This window comes from Echinops telfairi, unplaced genomic scaffold (assembly GCF_000313985.2).
Source record: "Echinops telfairi isolate 266 unplaced genomic scaffold, ASM31398v2 ScPeMD7_25;HRSCAF=90, whole genome shotgun sequence".
NCBI lineage: Eukaryota > Metazoa > Chordata > Mammalia > Afrosoricida > Tenrecidae > Echinops > Echinops telfairi.
This window is the reverse complement of record NW_022103922.1, coordinates 211243-231399: the sequence shown is the minus strand read 5'-3', so window position 1 is coordinate 231399 and position 20157 is coordinate 211243. Positions and strand designations below refer to the sequence as shown.

Below are 20157 nucleotides of genomic sequence, written 5' to 3'. Positions count from 1 at the left end.
AATCTCCTTTCTGCTCCTGCTGTCTGTGACCTCAGCCCGCATGACTGCTTCTTGCTGGCTCTCATAGGAACGGGCACATGGGGGCCACTTGGTGTGCATGTGGGTGCTGGGTGTTCTCAGGGATGTTCCTGTGGGAACCCACTGGGTGTACCCGAGGACATGTGCATGTGAGAACCAAATGTCACAGGGACACACACGTGGGGGCCACTGTGTATATGTGGAGACAGGCTGGTGGGGGCCCACTGGGTGTTCATAGACATGTGCCCATGGGCGTTCACCAGGTACTCACAGGGATGTGTGGATGTGGGTGCTCATGGAACATGCACATGGGGCTTTGGGGGGGACAGGCATGTGGGCACGCACTGGTTGTTTGCAATGACATGTACACATGGGGAATGGGTTCTCAGGCCCACCGGGTATTTTGGGGGTCAGGCACACAGGGCCCACTGGGCATTCTCAGGGCAGTGGGTGGAGGCTCACTGCCATTTTGCTCACGCCTCCTGCCACTGCAGACTCCATGCTCAAGAAGCTGGACACTGTACACGGGCCTCCTGTCAGCTCTGCCAAAGACCCTGGTCCCTGCTTCCTGCCAGGACTTCCTGCCGTGCTCCCCCAGACCTGCGACTAGCGGGGTTCCAGCCTCACCCTCCATTCCTTTCTTTAAGCTTTGCCTCAACTACCTCTCACCTTTCTGGGCTGGTGCCCTCTGCACCCGCTGACCCCTCTACTGCCTCACTGACCTGGCCAGCCACCCTCTCAGCCCCTCTACAGCTCAGCCCCTTCTGCAGCAGCCCTGCTGACCTGGCTAGCCACTTCCCAGCACAAATTCACTGACATTTTGCCCAAACATTTTGGCGGTTTCCATTTTCACATCAAATATCCAACATGCGTTGCATTGTCCCAGTTCAGTAGAAGCGTGTCTGTTGTACTCAGAAGTGCCCAGTTTTCATCCGGGCACTGGGGTTGTGGTAGACAGAAGGCCGGTGGTAAGGTTAATGTTGGAGATGGTGACCACCAGCTGATGTTGTAGCGAGGAAGCTTGTATTCGGCCCCCTAAGGCAGTCCGAGCGTTGCTGTGTGTCCTCCCTGCCCTTCCCAGCTGTTGCTGCTGTGTGGGACGCTGGCCTGGTAGCCCTGCCTGTGTGTCTGTCCTGGGGTGGCCAGCTCAGAGTCCCCTTCTGTTCAAGTTGTTTCATGCTCTCTAGAGCACGCACTGTCCTGTCCCCCAACTTGCCTTTGCTTTATTAAAGCACTGAGGCTCCTTCCTCTGTGTCCTCTGATGAGAGAATACCCACCCTGCCGCTGCCGTCTCCTCCAGTGAGGAGGCCACACTCCCAGGGTTCTGTAGCTTGAGGGCGGGGCGGGGCGCAATGGGGGGGCCAGCCAGGCCCCTCCTGTGTGCCCTCTGGGAAAACCTGTGTGTGGTGGGTGCCCTTGATTTACTGTATGGGATGGGGCTTCCTACCCTGGAGTGCCCGTGACCCGGAAGCTGGGTGAGGCCCTGGGCTGGGATCATCCGCCCTGCGCCTCTGCCCAGAGCAGGAGTGGTCGGTCACCTGCTGCCTGTGCACCTGTGTGTGTGGGTCACAGTGACACCACGGGTACACAGCATGTACACGCCCGTGGGGGCAGGGCCAGCTGGGGTGAGATTACGGCCACCCTCCCCTCTGCCCCACCTCCCCTGTTGTCTGCCAAGGGGCAGGACCTGTGGGGGTGGGGCCTGCCGCCTGTTGTCTGCCCAGGGGCGGCGGGGTCAGCAGGGGACGGGCATGTCTGAGGGGTGCAGAGAGTAGGTGAGGTGGGGTCCGTGGAGTGGGCAGTCCGCCCACCCTGGTAAGCGGCGGTTGAGCGCACAGAATCCTTGAAGAGGAGCAGGAGTTTCCTCTGGAAAATTCAGTGATGATGGGCACATGGAGCAGGTGTTTGAGGACGCACTGGCATTTTAAAGAGGTCCCTGCAAGCGCTGGGTCTCCAGGCCCCTGGAAATGGTGCAGAAGCCTCGCTTCCTGCGCTGGCCCTACCCGCTGTCTCTTGTGTCCTCTGGGTAAATTAGGCATGTGGGGAACTCCCCTCGTCTGTGGGTCCCAGTGGGGTGCTGTCCAGCCCTTGATCCTGCCTCCACAAGAGCTGGTGCTGTGGGTCAGACAGCAGGTGGGGACAGTGGTGGCTACTGGTGACAGGCTTGCGCCCTAGGGCCCCACATGTTCCTGGCAGAGGCACACTCTAGGAGGACTGGCCTTGGCAGGTCTCGCGGGAGGGTCTTCAGGTAGCAGTGTGAGGTACTGGCTAAGCCATGTCTTTAGCCTTGGTGCAGCTTGGGCATGGGCCCGTCTCCCAGGCTGGAACCTAGGGCTCAGGACCTGTGGGAACAGGGACAATGACCTCCCAAGCCAGTCAGCTGCCCATTCATAGCCAGGGCTCTCCCCAGGGCATACTCTATGGGGTGCCAGGCAACTGCAGTAGCACCTCTGACAAGCTCTCCCCCCACCCCGCCCCCTAGGGCAGCTTCATGGAGTGCCAGCCCGAGAGCAGCGTCTCCCATCGCTTCCACAAGGACTGCGCCTCTCGAGTCAACAACTCCAGCTACTGCCCCCACTGTGGTGAGGAAGCCGCCAAGGCCAGGGAGGTGACCATTGCTAAGGCTGACACGACCTCCACCGTGACTCTGGGGCCCGGGACCGAGAAGGCTACTACCACCGAGGGCAGGGCGGACACCACCACTGGCAGGTGGGTGGCAGGCAACGCACCACTGTGGGTGCAGGGCAGAATGATGAGGGTGGCTGCTCCCGCAGGGATTACAACCTCGCAGAGCTGTGGAGACCATTCTCCTGGCTTATGGGGTTATTGAGTTGGAATTGACCCAGTAGCAGGAGTTTGATTTCTGTAGGGAGCTACATGGGTGCTGCAGAGGGCCTTGGGCACTATAGAGGGCTATGAGGACTACGAGGAGGGAGCTGGGGCAAATGGGGGGCTGCAGAGGAGGGGAGGGCATTGTAGTGGGACTGTGGGGGCTGTGGATAGGGGCTGCTGGTCTCTGTGGGCAGGATGCCGCCTGGGCATGGGCAGTGTGCACAGTGGTACCATCGCTAACAGAGAGGTCAGCCTGAATACTGCTGGCTTCCACCCTGTCATCTGAAGGACTCTCGGGGCCTCTGACCACTGACATTTCAAAGACACAGACGTCCCTTTGTTTGTACTGTGCTTGGGTCCACTTGGCCATGGCGTGTCGCCTGTCTGAGCAGCCTCAGGCTCTGCAGCGCTGCCTCTTGGGTCACCTGCTCAGCCCTCACTGGCTGGTGGTCATTGCAGGGGCTGTGTTCGTTTCCACCACTGTCCTGGCTTCATGAAGACTTAGTGTCAGAGAGGCAGACATCCAGGAAACAGAACGTCCAGGAGAAATAGCTGGGAGCCGTTTAGCCTGAGTAGGGTCAGTGGATGAGCAGACCAAACTCACAGGTCAGGGTCTTGTTCCCTATCAGCTGCTGGAACGTGCAATGGTGCCTGAGGCACCGCTGCCTAGGAGCCCGCTCTGTAAACATTCCAGGGGCAGGAAGGGTGAGATGCTTGGCTGGGGTCTCCACATGGAGCGCTGGGCCAGGGCAGGTGGTTTCTGTCAGAGGTTCAGCTGAGCTGTGTGTGTGTGTACACGCACGTGTGTGGGGGGACACTGCCAACCCCCTCAGCCAGCGCGTCCATCTCTTGCTCCTTCCTTGCAGTGGTGCTGGGTCCCAGCTCACCGAGGGAGACAAGCTGCAGAGCTCGACCCCCCAGCCTCCCGAGGCCTTTGAGCTGACCGGACCCGCGGGACCTGTGAAGCCTGCTCCCGGCCTTCCCCAGGGGTCTGGCAAGGAGACGCTGGAGAGCGCCCTGATGGCGCTAGACTCTGAGAAGTAAGCCTGCCCCCCCTCTATGAGAGGACACTTGTTGCCGGGACCAGCTGTTGAAGGGTCTTCTGAAGCTGCAGGCTAGAGTGTGGGTGCCCTTCGCTTTGAGGAGGAGGTTGCAGGTGGCTGTCCTCATTCTGCCAGGAGCAGAAAGAAAGCCACTCTGGGGGTTGGGAAGGGGTGTGCCCCTGCGCCCTCTGCAGACCCTCTTCTGACTATGGCTCACCCGGGAGGTTGGCCGCCTCCGTGGGGGTCCTGGGGTTCAGTCCCTGTGCTGCCGCAGGCCCACAGCCTCGGCGGAAGGGGCCCATGGTCCACACACCCTGTGAGGTCTGAGGGGTGGTGTGGCACAGTGACTGGGCCCCATGCTTCCCCGCAGGCCCAAGAAGCTCCGCTTTCACCCGAAGCAGCTGTACTTCTCTGCCAGGCAGGGTGAGCTGCAGAAGGTGCTCCTCATGCTGGGTGAGTGCAGCAGGTGGCTTGTGGCATGGGGGTCCCCTAAACCACCTATATGCACGAGGGTCCCCAAGGCGCCTCGCACGGCACAGGGTTCACTTACACTCCCCTCATGGTATGAGTACCCCTAAATACATCACATAACATGGAGGTCCCCCTTCACGTCCCACATGGCATGGCATGTGTGTGTGTGTCTTCTAAACACCTTACACACCATAGGAGTCCCTTACACGCTTCACATGCCACAAGGGTCCCCTGTATACTTCATATGACATGGGAGTCCCCTGCACATCCCGCACGACACACAGGGTTCCCTTAAATGCTCTACATGGCCTAGGCGATAGCGTTATTTCCCCACCCTGACAGTGGGTCCTCATTAACCCTTCTAAGTGAGACGCACATACCCACACACAGCACGGGGTCCCTGTCACTCCACCCAAACATGGCAAGGGGCTTCTACCACTCCCACTCTCCACCTCCGCCAGGGCACAGTGCCCTGGCTGTGTCAGAAGTGACCAGTGATGTGGTCCCAAACCGTGTGTCTGCAGTGGATGGCATTGACCCCAACTTCAAGATGGAGCACCAGGGCAAGCGGTGTCCATTGCATGCTGCTGCCGAGGCCGGCCACGTGGACGTCTGCCACATGCTGATCCAGGTGACCTGGTAGACCTGGTGCCCTAAGGGCCACGTAGTGGGGCATGTCCTGGTGGCGGCTGAAGGGTATGTGGCCGAGAACGTGGGTGGCTCCAGGAGGGGAGAAGACCCAAGCATACGGCCATGAAGCCACCGGTCCTGCATCCAGGGGCTGCTCAGGAACAAGGCTGGCCTGCGGTGGGCGTTACAGGAGGGGCACAGTGCCCCATCAGAGGACTCAGGTGGCTCTGTCTTAGAATGCACTCTGACCCCTGAGAAGCTGTTCTGAGAATTATGGTGATGTGGGAAGTGGCAGCATGGGCCTGGCACACAGAGGGCATGGGGCAGCAGAGGCAGAGGGCAGGGGTGAAGTCAGGGAGACAGGCATGCGGGAGTGAGGCTCAGTGGGAGTGGAGGGTGTGGGGCCAAGCAGGTATGTGAGGTACAGTGGAGACAGAAGGCGTAGGGGCCGGCTGGAACAGCAGGGTGTGGAAGGGGCTGCGGTGCTGAGGTTGGTGTGTGGCAGATAGTGGGGACCAGTGCCAGCTTTCTGCTTTGGGGTCCCCCGCTGATATTTAAGATGTTCTCAGTGGGGCAGCTGGGTTCCTAGATGGAGGAGAGATGTGTCGAGAGACCCAACAGGAAAGGCACTGTGACTGGACACCACTGTTCCCTGTCCCAGGCGGGCGCCAACATCGACACCTGCTCTGAGGACCAGCGGACCCCGCTGATGGAGGCTGCGGAGAACAACCACCTGGACGCAGTCAAGTACCTCATCAAGGCGGGGGCGCTTGTGGACCCCAAGGTGCGTCTGCACTGCATCTGGCCCTGTGGTGGCCTTGGGGCATGCGCTCGGTCAAGCGTCCTTAGTGGGGGTTGGGGTAGGGGGCAGGACTCAGCCTCACGGAACAGCCAGGCCTATGGCAGCTGCAGTGTGTGCAGGTACTCAGCACATAGGTGGCAGGGGGGACTCCCCAAGAACAGGCACTTAGGGCTTCTGTGCAGGACGAATAGACACACACCCCATGGCCACTTGGGGCCGAAAGGCTATGTGGCCAGCACCAGCTCACCACCAGCAGCTGTGTCCGCAGGGAAGGCTGGGGCAGAGCATCCAGACCAGGCCTGGGGTTGCACCGGCCTCATCTTTCTCTTAGTGAAGTCTTTTGCCCAATTCCAGAAGCCGGCCAGAGTTCATGCAGAGTCCCCAGTACTAGGATGCCAGGGACAGTCAGCTGGCCTCACTGAGCAGTGAGGAAAGACCACTCTTGCCTGTTGGCCTCCTGTGTCCTGTCCCGTCCCCCCACCCCCCACCCCAGCTCCACCAGGCTACCTGCACCCCGTCCCCATGTCAGCTCCCCTGTTCCCACCCCCAGTGTCACCCCCACCCCGGCTACCTGGCCCCCATACCCTCAGTATCAACTTACCCCTAGGAATAAGACCACATCGGCCCCAGTCCTTCTCAGTGACCATCTTGGAGGTGCAGATGGAGCGTCCCTGTGTGGTCAGAGCAGACCGTCCCAGAGCACTGCACCCTGAGGCAGCCACCAGCACCTCTCACCAGCGCCGACTATTATGGACTTTTTGTATGCTAATTTGCCTCACAAAGAGGTTTTTTTCTTTTTGAAAGTGGTTTTTAAATTTACTACTTTAAAACAGTTTTATTGGCACAGAATCCACATATTATGCAATTCAATAGTTCAATCATATGAAGTAGGGTTATATAATTACTACCATAATCAATTTTAGGACATTTTATTCTTGTACTAATTGTTATCAGCTCCTTCTTTCCTCCCAACCTCCTCCCCTGCCACACCCCCAAGAACCCATTAATCCACTTATTACCGCTATAGATTTTCCTATCCTGGATATCATTTACAGAAAAACTTAAAAAAAAAAATAGAACAACAATAACAATTTAAAAACAGAGAAACCTCAATGAAAAAGAAAGCAGAAAATATTAAAAAGGAGAACACATTTAAGATGAGTTGAAAGGTAGATCAAATAATTAACACGTTAAATTTTAACCTAGCTGCGTCTGCCCTAACCCACTTTTCAGTGCACTCTGCATGATAGCACCTTTCAGTGCACTCTGCGGTCAGAGGGGCTGCACCAGAGGCTTAGTCCAGGTGTATTTCCCCTTCACTTTTTTTTTTTTTAAAAAACTAAAACAACTTTTAGATGCGTTAAAAGGGAGGAGGGTCAAATCAAATGTTTTAACATTTCAGCTAAACTAAAAAAATTATCTTAATTTTCTTAAGTTTGGGTGAAAATTTCTTATGTATGTGATCACTGAATCTGTGGTTTTCCTGTCTACTGATATATTCCTGTTTTTCCTTTGCGTTTATAAGAACCATTTCCCAGTGAGAATTAACCATTCTTTACCCTGCATGCCACAAGCACTGTTCCCAGTGAATGCAGGCAGGCCTCAGGTTACAGACGGTCCTGCATGCAGGTAGCTATAGTGCAGAACTTTCTGTCCCCACCAAGTAAGCGTAAAGGAGCCCCCAGAATGGTTACAGTTTGGGAGGTTCCCAGAAAGAGACACAGCTTGTCCCTTCAGGAGCTTGATGTGGGGACTGTGGAGAGCCACACACAGTCTGCTGAGAGCAGGGCGCCACCCTCTGTGGGGTACTCCTATACTGTGATGTCAGTCTGCCCTCACAGTGAGATGTTGAACCAGACCCAACTGACTCCTATTGATAAAAAAAATTCTTCATCATAATCACCTTCTCTGCTGCATGTGCAGGTTTTTGTTTTTCTTCTTTTTTTAATCATTTTATTGGGGGCTCTTAACAGCTCTTATAACATTCCATACATGAATTGTATCAAGCATTTTTGTACATGTATTGCCATCATCATTTTCTAAACAGTTACTTTCTATTTGAGCCCTTGGTATCAGGTCTTCTTTTTTCCCTCCCTCCCCACCTTGTGACCCCTTGATAAATTATAAATTATTATTGTCTCCATAGCTTACACCAACCGCTGTCTCCCTTCACCCCTGTTTCTGTTGTTCATCCCCCTAGGGGTGTAGGGGGTGGGTTATGTGTCAGTTCTTACAATCAGTTTCCCCCTTCCCCGCTCCTCTCCCCACCTTCCTGGGCCCTCCAGGTATCACTACTCCCATTTCTATTCCTGAGGGTTTTATCTGACCTGTATTCCGTGTGTTGTGAGCTTTTTAAAAAAATCATTTTATTGGGGCTCATACAATTCATCACAGTCCATACATACATCTATTGTGTAACGCACTCATACATTTGTTGCCCTCATCATTCTCAAAATTCACGTCTGGGGACTTAAAGGCTTGAAAGTAAACAAGTGGCCCTCTAGCCCAGAAGCAACAAAGCCCACATGGAAGCAGCACACCAACATGTGTGATCATGAAGGTCTGAAGGGACCAGGCTTCAAGCACCAAAGGCGGGGGAGGAAAAAAACCCTAAAAACATATCATCGTGAATGAGGGTGGCGCGTGATGGGGACCCAATGCCCATCTGTAGACAACTGGGCATACCTTGCAGCGGGATAGTGGGGAGGAGATGAGTCACTTAGGGTTCAGTATAGCAATAATGAAACACACAACCTTCCTCTAATTCTTAAACGCTTCCTCCCCCCAACTACCATGACCCCAATTCTACTTTGCAAACCTGGTTAGACCAGAGGATGCACAGCGGTACAGATGGGAACTGGAAACGCGGGGAATCTAGGACAGATGAACCCCTCAGGACCAGCGGTGACAGCGGTGATACTGGGAGGGAAGGGAGGGTAGAAAGGGGGAATCGATCACAAGAATCTACATATAACCTCCTCTCTGGGGGATGGGCAACAGAAGGGTGGGTGAAGGGAGACGCCGGGCAGTGTAAGATAAGATATAATAATAATTTATAAATTATTAAGGGCTCATAGTGAGGGAGTGGGAAGGGAGGAGGAGGGGGAAAAAGGAAAATGAGCGTGTGCAGGTTTTAAATCATTGAAAATTACAGCTAGCCCCTTCCTGCTCTGAAGGTGGGGTGAGTAAAAACCACCAGCACCTGTCCCAACATCTCTTCCAATTCTTGGAAGTCACAGAGGTGGACTTAATTTTCAACCTGGGACTAACCTGTCGAAGTCCATGGCCTTCAAGTTCATTTCCACTGGAAGCAACTGTAGGCTCTCTGCGGCGGTCGCTCTGTGTCGTCGCTCTGTGGGGCCTTTCCTGGAACAGAGGGACGTGCAGGGCACACTGACGAGTGTTGGTCCTTTTCGCTGCAATGGTATCTCTTCACCCAGTACTTTCATCATCTCACTTCCTAAATCTTCCTTACTTTGTGTTTTTTTCTTTTTAAAAAATTTTTGTTTTGGGGTTGGCTTTGTATATGATGTAGCATCATGATCAGTTTAACTGGGTTTTTCCATAATTTTGTCAGGTGAAATGAGTAATTTCTTAATATAAAATTTTCTCCTGAACATTAAACTTTTAACCACATCTATATCTTTTATTAATAACCTTAAAAGAATGTTTCAATTCATAAAGGCTTTCTGGATTATTCAGGGTATTAAAATGTTTTCTTTCTTTTCTTCATTTTGGTTCATTACTTTAAAAATAGATACTAATCAGATGTAGATAACCTGTGCGATTGATTATAATTCTGTATTAGATATTATTTATGTGAGTAGTGTCTGTATTTGTCTGTTTGTTTTTATTATGATGGTAGAAATAGTCGCAGCTTGTGTTTGTACAGGATTAAATTTTGCATGCTAAGGTGTAGTGGCCAATTCTTAGAGTAGAATAGACCTGTTGCCTCTGAGTTGATACAGAGTGCGACTCTTCTTTTGGATTCCTGAAGCTGCAGATCTCTGGCAACAGACGGCATCATCTTTCTCCTGTGAAGTAGCTGGTAGACTTGAACTGTAGTCAGCAACTCAGCACCTAGCTCACTGTGTCTTCAGGGTTACTTTAGATATTTCTTATCAGATAGCAAGTGCACACTAATGTCTGGTGGGTCTTCCACCAGTGGTACCACTGAAGAAAGCCAGTCACAGTACTGTACCATGCTGGTAGGAAGAACGCCAAAACTATGGGGCCATCCCACTTAGGCACAAAAGGTATCCTGCAAAACCCAACCTTTTATGATCAATATAACTTGGCAAACCAGGACTGGAGGGACAGTGCCCACCATCGTAACAGTCCTTCCTGGAAAGTCATCTCCGTGTGCAAGGTGGGAAGCGTCCCCTCTGAGAGCCAGAGCAGCACAGGTTGTCCACTTTCACCACTTCTGCTCGGCAGGGCAAGGACAACATGGAGGAAGATATACCTAATAGCCCCCAAATCCGCAGAAGGGGAAGCCATGAGAGCTGGTGACCAGAATCGGCCAAGGTGGATGCAAGATCACACAACACCAGCAGTAAGCCAGCTAAAGAAGGAAACCGTTCCCTTTGTGGCATTATCTAAAAGTAAAGTGCCTGGGATGGTTGTGCCAGCGTGCAGCACCCCTGAGACAGGAACGAAGGCCTGACCAAAGGAAAGACACACTCGTGGGTTGCAAGGCTTTATCTCGTCAGGATGCAAGGACGTAAGTGATCTGCAGAGTGGATACAAACCTAGTAGTAACCTTTAGTGCATGGATGGAACGGCCAGCACTCCTGTGGCTCCCCCAACCTCTAAAAGCCTCAGAGACTCCAGATCCAATCAACTCTTCCACGACCACGAGGGTATTACTTAGACCATCCGGCTTACTTCCATTTCCTTCCCAGCCACAGACTGGGCAGCACATCTGACACACTACCACCCTGACCCAGCGACCACTTGGGAGATCTCCACACTCCCCAAAGAAAGAAATGGAAAGGTCATTCACTCCTCTCATTTCTATGGAGTTACAAGAGAGTCTGAATGAAGAGCTAAGACAACTTTGGAGAATAAAAAGTGGGTGTAGGATCACTACTGTTTCCCAATTTTTGGACAAGTCACGACTGTGTGATGTAACGCTGGGGTAGAGTTGAGGGTCTGGTTTGGCTTCAGCCGGGCTCCTGAGTGCTTTGAGTGCGTAGACAACGCTCTCTTAAGAGAAGGGCACTGCACCAACTAGCTCCCACTGCCATCAAGCGGGAGGACACAGCAGAGCTGAGTGTCTTCACAGACGTGGCCTGGTTGAAAGGAACCAGGTAGGGATTCTAGAACTGGGGAATGCCCCGCCTGGTCCATACTTGGTGTGACTGAGCTAGTTGGCAGATGAGATGTGCTGGAAGAAAGACCGCTGGAAGGGAAGACCCCCAGCAGAAATGGTTGCATCAGAAAAACACTGTCCGATGGGCCCAACATTTCAGTCGAGTCCCATAAAAAGTTCGGTAAGAAAGAAAGCTTGAAGAACTCCTGATTGTAGCATCTCTAAATTTGATGAAAGATGGCAGCCCACAGATTCTAGAAGTTCAGCAAACCCCAAGCAGGATACGTTCCAAGAATGTCAACGTGACTGCCGTCATCTCTGACGTTTTTTCTCTGCACGTAGGGTGCTGCCTCCTCCGGCAGAGCCTCCCTGCAGACTGCTTTCTCCACCTTGGCTGTGACCACTCTTGCTCAGGGCCGCCTGTGCATCCACCAGGGAAGTCTTGTGGGTCCACCATTCTGTCTTTAGATGGGCTGTTTTCCAGTGTCCGACATTTGCCTATCTGTACCTCTCACAAAGCTGAGAATGCGTGCAAGCAGCACAACCTTTAACACACACACCCCCCCCCAACCAGGTGGCCACAGTTTTGGAATTGGGGATGTGGACCTGTCCTGAGCGGGATAGATGTGTCAGTAAATCATGGAGGTGGTGGCTGGTGTCAGGATGTGCCTCAAAGCTGGGGCCTCTGCTGTACCGCTGAGGGGGATAAGGGCAAGAGTCAGGAATGGTACAGAAAAACCCGAGGTGTGCATCTATGGGGGCCTTACCTCCCCGTCATTGGGCAGGTGCATGTGAGGCTGCAATGTCTGGGCCCCAGACATTGGCAGTGCTCTCTGGAGATGGTCCCACATGTGACCACTGTCCTTGAGGCAGAGTGAGCTGGCATGCAGCGAGGCAGTGCCATGTGCCTGCACTGCAGGTGTGACCTCCTAGAACGTGCCCTCTTGCCCTCGAACTGGTGTGGCTCAAGGGCAGCTGCCAATGAATCACAGGCACCTTAGGGTGAAACGTCTCTGGGTGTTGCTGGGGCATGCCAAGGGGAACCGGGAGCCCGGTGGTAGACGAGTAGGGATGCATTCTGGTCACAGGGCACTGGTGCAGGGTCTGGCCGGTGAGGCCCCCACTATCCTCATGAGGTCCCAGGGCCACATGGAGCTCCTGCTTCTGGGGCTCAGGCGAATCTGTGTTGCAGGATGCTGAGGGTTCCACGTGTTTGCACCTGGCTGCCAAGAAAGGTCACTACGACGTGGTCCAGTACCTGCTGTCCAATGGACAGATGGACGTCAACTGCCAGGTGAGGTAATGCCCCCATGGAGAGCTACCCCGGACCGTGTCTGTCCCCACTGCTCTGGAGGCTTTGTTGTACTGCGAGGGCAGCTCCGTTCCCAGCCTGCTGCCCCTGCTCCCTCCTCCTGCCCCCTTGTCCCTGGTTCCCTGCCCTTAGTTCCCGACCCTCTGCTCCTGGCCCGCTGAAGAGCCTGCTACCAGGATGGTTGGCTTTTTCGCCTAGGCTCTTCCGACACTTGAGTGATTGGCTTGAGGGCCTGACCACTGATCCCTTGGCCTGGGTGGGGCCAGTGGGCCAGGAGCTGCAGGCGGAGCTCACCTGCATGGCGCAGTGGCTCCAGCTCCTGCTGCTATGGTCTGTGTCCTGCCATTAGGATGATGGAGGCTGGACGCCAATGATCTGGGCCACCGAGTACAAACACGTCGACCTGGTGAAGCTGCTGCTCTCCAAGGGCTCCGACATCAACATCCGAGACAACGTGAGTCCCCTTGGGAGGTCCTCCGGAGACCGATGGCCTGATGGCACCAACCAGGCTCTGACAAGGCTGCCTGCTTCCCTCAGCCTTCCTGGCAGCTTTGTGTCCATGGTTGCTAGAAGGGAGTTGAGAGCGGGCTGCAGTGGGCGGGGCCCAGGCTCTTCTACCGTCTGCCACCGCTCTCCCCACAGCCGCTCCTTGGGGAGACCGAGAAAGGCAGGAATGCCCACAGCTGTGTGTGCAGTGGTCTTCTGCCCTGAATCTATGACACCACCTTGGTGGGTGGTTCTTACAGACGGATGTCTGTGCCTCGAGGGTCGGACGTGGGGCCCCAGAGAAGGGCTCCCCAACTCCCGCCTATAGGGCAGGACTCGACTCTTTCCAGGGCGAGGCCACAGCATCTTTCCTGCTGCTTTTCCCACAGAAGGGTCCTCAGGTGACTTGGGATGTGGGGCAGGGGCCATAAGCAACCTTGGCAACCCCTGGCCAGGAAAGTATTAGAGGAGTCTGGCTTATGACTGAGCAGTCACCCTCAATCCCAGTAACGGGCTGAGGAGTTGACAAGGCTTTTGTGAGCACCGAGTACTGAGCGGCTGGCATCTGGGCAGATGCCTCCCCAGGAGAGAAGATACCATTTCTGCAAATCCCTGGGACCCCGAGGGACAGAACTAAACAGAGAAAGGCCATGGTGGTCTTTCTGCTCCTGCCGCAGCGCTCGCTCAACACTGAAGCCCCACTGAATGGAGAGTGACAACCCCCCTCCCCAGCAGGCTCCGCCTGTCAAACACTGGGCCTGGCTGACCTGTCCCAATGCCTCCCAGGCTGGCCATCCTAAGCCACCTACACTGCTCCCCTTGTCTGCTCACAGAGCCTCATCCTGTATTGGGATGATGGGACTGTTTTGAGATCCTGGGTGAGATTTAAATGGAGAATGAGGGAACTAGGGTCACTGGTCTGCACTAGGAAGAAGTCCATCATGAGCCCGAGCTTGCCTCGCTGACCTCTCTGCCTGCGCATCCTGGAAGTCTCCTGAAGGCTGCTGTGGGGATGCTTGCAGACTTGTGTCCCAGGGCACCTCTGTGTCCAGGGTGGGTTCACCTGCAGCTGGCAGAAGTCCCTCCATGGCGTGAGAGCGGAGCTCGGAGGAGAGAAGAGCTGGTGGCTCTGACTGGGGTGGGGGACTGTACTGTACGTGTTGCCTTGTTTTACTTCAACACTGTTTGGATTCAGGTGGCACACTGCACCCATTAGACGTGCACCTTTGGTGGATAGGTTTGAAGCGCAGACTCATTGCCACAGTCTGGTTGGTGAGCCTGGGTGTAACATCGTGCCTGGACGTCAGCCCCCACAGCCTGCTGCCTTCACTGAGGATCTGCTTGCGTGTTCTGAGTTCACATTAATGAAACCACACCAAGTGTTGTCTTTTCTTCTGTGGTCTGTCTGGCCGCGCTCGTCAGTACAGTTCTCTGAAGTCTCTTCTCATGGATGTGGCTCCCCGCAGCTCAGCACGATCCCTCTGAGATCCCTCCCTCTGTGCTTGTGTGGGCTCCCCTCGGCACTGGGGCTTGGTTTGGTTATCGATTGATCACAGCTGAAGTACCCTGTATCTGTTGATCAGTTTTAAACTGTTACAGATAAAGTTGCTGGGAGTGGAGGTGGTGATGTTAGGTTCCTTTGGTCCGTTCCACCCCACAGCAATCCCAAGTGCAGAGAAAAATCACTGCCTGGTACTTAGCCGAGCTAGCAAGCAGTGCTAGGTTTAAGCCCACTGTCACAGCCTTGGTGTCAGTCCGTCTTATAGAGGGAGGATCTTTCTCTTCTTCACTGACCCTCTTTCAAGCAGGGTGTCCTCCAGGGACTGCTCCTGATAGCATGTCCAAAGTCTCACCGTTCTTGCTTCGAAGCCGTATTTTGGCTGTACTTGTCAGACAGATGTGTTTGTTCTTCATCAGTGTGTGCACGGTTACTAGTCTTTGCCAATGCCATAGTTCAAGCACATCCATTCTTATCCATTCTTATTCATGTCCCAGCTTCCATGTGCATGGCGTGAGTTGGTTTACCTCAGCTCAACGCTCTGCTTTTGACCCTTTAAAAGAGGTCTCGTGCAGCAGATTTTCCCCGTGTGCCTGCTGTTTGAGCGTTGCTTTCCAGGACATTGATGGTGGGCTTGAGTGAAATGAAATCCTTGACAACTTGTGTATTTTCTCTAATTATTATTGCACTGGATATTGGTCCGATTGTAAGGATTTTTTTGCTTTATGTTTACTGAAGGCTTTAGTCTTTGATGATTTTCATCAGTAAATCCTGTGAGCTCCCTTCACTTTTAGCAAGCGAGGTTGTGTTCTCTGTGTATCAGTTTGTTAGTGAGCCTTCTTCCAATCCTGATAGCAACACTGTTACAGTCCAGCTACTCGGAATATCTGCCCAGCACACAGGTTAAATACGCAAGATACAAGGATCCACCCCTGGTGCACACTTTTCCTGCTTTTAAACCACTCAGCACCCTGTGTTCTGTTGGAATGACTGCCTCTTGGTCTGTGGACCAGTGCTGCATGAGTACAGTGATGTGTGCTGAAAGCCTCTTTCACATGGGGTTGTCCATGGCTGTTTATGATCTTTACAGCTGAGTATCTTTGTATCGTCAGTAAAACAAACAGCTTTCGGTATTCTCTGTTTGCAGACAAGATCCACTTGACATCAGCAATGATATCCCTTTGCAATGTCCTCTTCTTAATCTGGCTTGAATTTCTGCAATTCCCTCTATTACTGCCATAGCTGTTTGTGAAATGGCTTCATCCTAATTCTACAAGTGTGCTGTGAGTGATACTGTTCCGTGACTTGTGCACCGATTACATAGCCTTTCTTTGCAATGAGCACAGATAGGGATTTCTTCAGTGGGGTGGCCAGGTCCCTGTCTCTGAGTTTCTTGGCATAGACTGCTCCCGGCCCCATGAAAGGTTTTGGAGCTTTTCCATTGTTTTCCCTCTTTCCCGGAGCTCTGCTTGTTACCAGTGCCTCCAGGACATCAAGAACCTCTTCCTTCCATACCCTCAGAGGTGTTTTTATCACGTGCCTCCTGAAATGGTGGATCATTTCTTTTCTGGCACAATGACTCCATGAATTCCTTCGATGTTTCCTGCCTCCTTCACTATTTTGTTCGTCGAATCCTTCGAGAATCTAGCATGAGGCCCGAGTTTTTCCTTCAGTTCTTTCAGCTTGAGGATTGTAGAGACTCTTCCCTTTTGTTTTTCCGACTATAGGTCTCGGCACATTCTATGACCTTGTCTTCTGACCTGCCCTCTAGAATCTTCTGTTCAGCTGTCAGAGTCTCCTGTGAACTTCGTCTTGATGCTTTCTTTCCTTGTCTTTCCAATGGGCGCGTGTTTCTTCATGGTGTTGTGTCAGATAACAGCCCACAACTCAGTCCGGTCTTCGTGCGTTCTTGGTCAATGTGAGGAGTCTGTGCTTGAGAGGCTCTCAATGCATGTGAGATGTACTCCAGGTATTCTTTGGTTCTTGTTGACTTGTTTTGACTTTCTTCAGCTTGAACGTGCATTTGTGCAATTGATGTTCAGTGGCCGGGCCCTGGCCTTATTCTGATTGATGATAGAGCTTCTCCTCATCTCGTTCCACAAAGGTAGCCAGGTGATTTCTGTGTTTTCCGTCAGACAAGGGCCACATGAGTCGTCGCCATTCTGTGGTTGAAAGAACATACTCAGCAGGAGGAGTTGTTGGTCTCCTGTCACATGATCTGTTGGTCCTGTAGCTAGGTGACCTACATGTAATCTAGCATGCATAATTCTATCATGTGATCTACAGTGTCATTTCTCTCAGTAAGGCCTAGTGTCTCACGACCTATGGTTTACTTTGTTTTTAACTTTGCCAGTTCAATTGCCAGTAATTATCAATGCATTTAATTGCACGTTTGATTGATTTTTAAACTGTAGACGTTAGTAAAAATCATCAATAGCTTCACCTTTGGCATGCACAGTAGGTGGTTGTCCATTTGAGTAATGGTCATATTAACTGGCATTCTTCAGAGGCCCGTCGATAGGACCCAGTCACTGAGAGCGTTGCACTTCAGGACCGGTCTTGAAATGCATGTGGTGCCATCCCTGTGTCATAGTGGACTGTGACCCACTTTGACTTGGCGTTTTGTTTATGGCATGAGGCGTGGGTGGACCCCTTGTGTGAGGCTATTCTTTCTTTCTCGAGTGGCCTTTGCACAAGGAGTCCGTGCCTGGGCTCCCTTCTCTAATTGCTGGATGCTTGACTCTACATCAGTGTCACTCAGTCCTGATTACTGTGCTTTGTGATCAGTCTTCATACCCCATGTCGGCCCCGAGCCTTTCCGCAGTACATGTCCATCTCTCTGGAGAGCTTCGTAATGTCGGAGGAAGCATTCCCTTATCTTTCAATTCCATTTCCTACAAACTTTCTAGAGCCCTTCGTACATCTAGAAATGTCCTGACCACCCCCCACCCCCCACCCCCACCCCCGCCACCCCCACACCTTGTTTAGACTGGCAGTTAGCGCTGTCTGTTGGTGCGTTCCTTCTGCCTCTCTGACCCTTTGGGTGTTTCTGGGGGCTGTTCTGTCCCTGTTGAGCCCTTCTGTGTACCTGGCACTGTCTATTGTGCCTCCAGACCTTGAAGATATTTGAGGCCGGTTGTCCGACTCGGGCTCTTGTCCCTGAGTCCCGTGCTCTCTGTCCCTGCGGAGAGGGACGCTGCTGCCCCCGGTGCTGCCCCTCTGGGTGCTGCTTTTTTCTCAGGCCCATGCAAGCCTCCCCCTTGACCTCGGCCCCTTGACAGCTCATGATGGTCCCTGGTGGTTCTGTTTTTGTGCTGGTGGCTGGGAGAGCTTGTTGGGTTTAGAGTTTTTATCAAATGAGAACATTTTCAATCAAGTCTTCAAAATGTTGTTTCTGCCCCTTCCTTTCAGGTGGTCCAGCTACACACACATCGGTCCTCTTCACGATTCCCATAGCTCATGGGTGCACTGCTCATACTTTAGAATAAAGCTTCCACTCTTTTTCTTGAAATAGCGAGCTCTCATTGCCCTGTCTTCTGTTGACATCTAGTGTTTCCCCTACTGCTGATAATCCCATCCATTGGAGGTCAGCGCAGTTTGAGTCTTTTTAATATAATCAATGCTACTTTCGATTACGAATGTATTCAGTACGGTTTTGATACTTTGTTTATTTCCTGCTCAGTTGCTTTTGCTAGCTTGTTCTCTCTCCTCAGTATGAGTCACATTTTCCTGATACTTTCTTTGCTTGCTGTCCTTCTCTTCGATAACCAGACATTGTGAATTTTACCCCCCTGGGGCCTGGGAGTTTTATGTCTTGTAAAATATTCTTGACCTTTGTTCAAAGACATAATTAAGTTCCTTGAAAGCAGCTCAGTTTTTTTTGGATTTTGCTGGTTCGATGGGTGCAGGGCTCCTTCACTCTCCTGAGAACGTTTCTGTGCCCCGTGGCTGTGCACCAACCGGGCAGACCAGGCACACTCTCCTTTCTGTCTGTAGGCTCCCCCAGCTCCTCCCCAGACCTCTTGAGGCTGGGTCTCCCGGGGCTGCTGCTGGGCGCTGTCCAGACCCCTCACACGAGTTCCACCTCACTCTCCCAGTCCACCGCCGCCGAAGAGCCGTGCATCTCCTCGGCTGCCCTTGAAGGGAGGCCAGGCCCACAGGCTATGAGGTGCAGTGGATTGGGAAGCCGTGGTCTGCGATGAGAGTCACTCTGGTGGAGGCCACGGAGGAGTGCCCTGGGGAGAGCAGAGCAGAGTGCTCTGCGCACAGAGAGGGCCAGCACCTGTGGCAAGATCTAGCCCATGCTGGGACTGTGGGTTGTTGTGGCAGAAGAGACAGAGCGCTTCAGAGGAGAGGGTGGGAAGGCCACATGGCACAGGTGGACAATGCTGGTGGGGCCTGTGGACAGGAGGCAGACTTACAGAAGCCCTTTGATGATGATGGAGGGGGGGAGTGTCCATCCAGGGCTGTCTGTGACCCCTGAGTACCAAAGCACCCTCTTCCCCCACCAAGGGCATCATGTCCAAGAGGGAGCCCCGGGAAGGCTCTCTAGCCCAGCTGTGTCAGCCAGGGTCTGAAGGCTGGGCAGGCAGGCAGGCAGGAGCCAGGGCTGGAGCGGGAACCCCCTACAGGGGCTTCAGAAAGGTCTGGACTAAGTCATCGACTTTCCAGCCAATCTGCAGGAGAAAGACGGGGCTTCCTGCTCCCTTAAAGCAACAGTTCTAACCTGTGGGTTGCGAGCCCTTTGGGGGTGGAATGACCCTTTCACAGGGGTCGCCTGAAACATAACAGCATCAAAATGACAGTGATGAAATAGTAACGAAAATAATTTTATGGTGGGGGTGGGGGGGTGGTCACCACCACCTGAGGAACTGTATGAAAGGATCATGGCATGAGGAAGGTTGAGAACAACTGCCTGAAAGAGTAACAGTCCTGGCGCTCGCAGGGGCAGCGCTCCCTGTCCTCTAGGGGCGCCGTGAGCTGCACAGACTCTCCGTGGCAGTGAGAACAGATGTGTGCGAAAGTAGATGCTTTAGTGAATCCGTTACTTTAGAGAGAGTCCCACGGCTGCCTCACGGGGGCTGGTCCTGCGCGGTCCCCACAGTCACCAGCGCAGAGAGGCTTGTGCTCACCTGTGCCCACAGCCAGCAGACTGGGCCGCGTCTGAGGGTTTGTCGTCTGCTTTTCCCACGTGCAGGGCCAGCCTGGAAGCTCCCCTGACACCCGCCTGCCAGGGAGCCCCTATTGGTGTGTGAAATACTGGTGGCACAACTTTCAGCATCCCAACCACTGGAAGCCACCACAGTGTGACACAGTAACAAAGAGTAGTTTGATTTTATAAATGTAAAACTTTCATTTAATTGAATTTGTATTTACAGACCTTAGACAGTAATTATCCTGTGCTGTGATTATAACTCTCATAAAATGTATATAGTTTTCAGAGCTGGAAGAAGTCTCTCGAGACATTCTGGTAACTGTGTAGGGTCAGGTGGTCTATGCTGGATAACTTGGGTTTTCTATTTTTAAAATATCCTCTACTGGACTTGGAGCCCTGGTAGCGCAGTGGATTAAGTGTCCTACTGCTAACCGCTAGCATTTAGAACCACCAGCTGCTCAGCGGGAGCCCATCTGTTCCCGTGAAGATCGGCCGCCTTGGGAACCCACCAGTGCCTCTCTGCTCCAAGCTGTGGAGTCGCTGTGAACGGCAGTGGGCATCCCAGGGCAATGTTGCCGTCATGAGGACAAAGTCCT

At 53.0% G+C, this 20157-nt stretch overlaps 1 protein-coding gene across 6 annotated transcripts in view; it reads left to right on the top strand.

Annotated features, from left to right (window-relative positions):
- EHMT1 (euchromatic histone lysine methyltransferase 1) overlaps positions 1-20157 on the top strand; it is a 114806-nt gene that overhangs the window by 86191 nt on the left and 8458 nt on the right. For all 6 annotated transcript variants that reach the window (XM_045289156.1, XM_045289158.1, XM_045289157.1 and 3 more), the window contains 7 exons: positions 2501-2727; positions 3717-3890; positions 4264-4346; positions 4889-4995; positions 5656-5778; positions 12303-12404; positions 12772-12876. In XM_045289156.1, coding sequence (XP_045145091.1) covers positions 2501-2727; positions 3717-3890; positions 4264-4346; positions 4889-4995; positions 5656-5778; positions 12303-12404; positions 12772-12876 — 921 coding nt within the window. The remainder of the gene's footprint in view (positions 1-2500; positions 2728-3716; positions 3891-4263; positions 4347-4888; positions 4996-5655; positions 5779-12302; positions 12405-12771; positions 12877-20157) is intronic.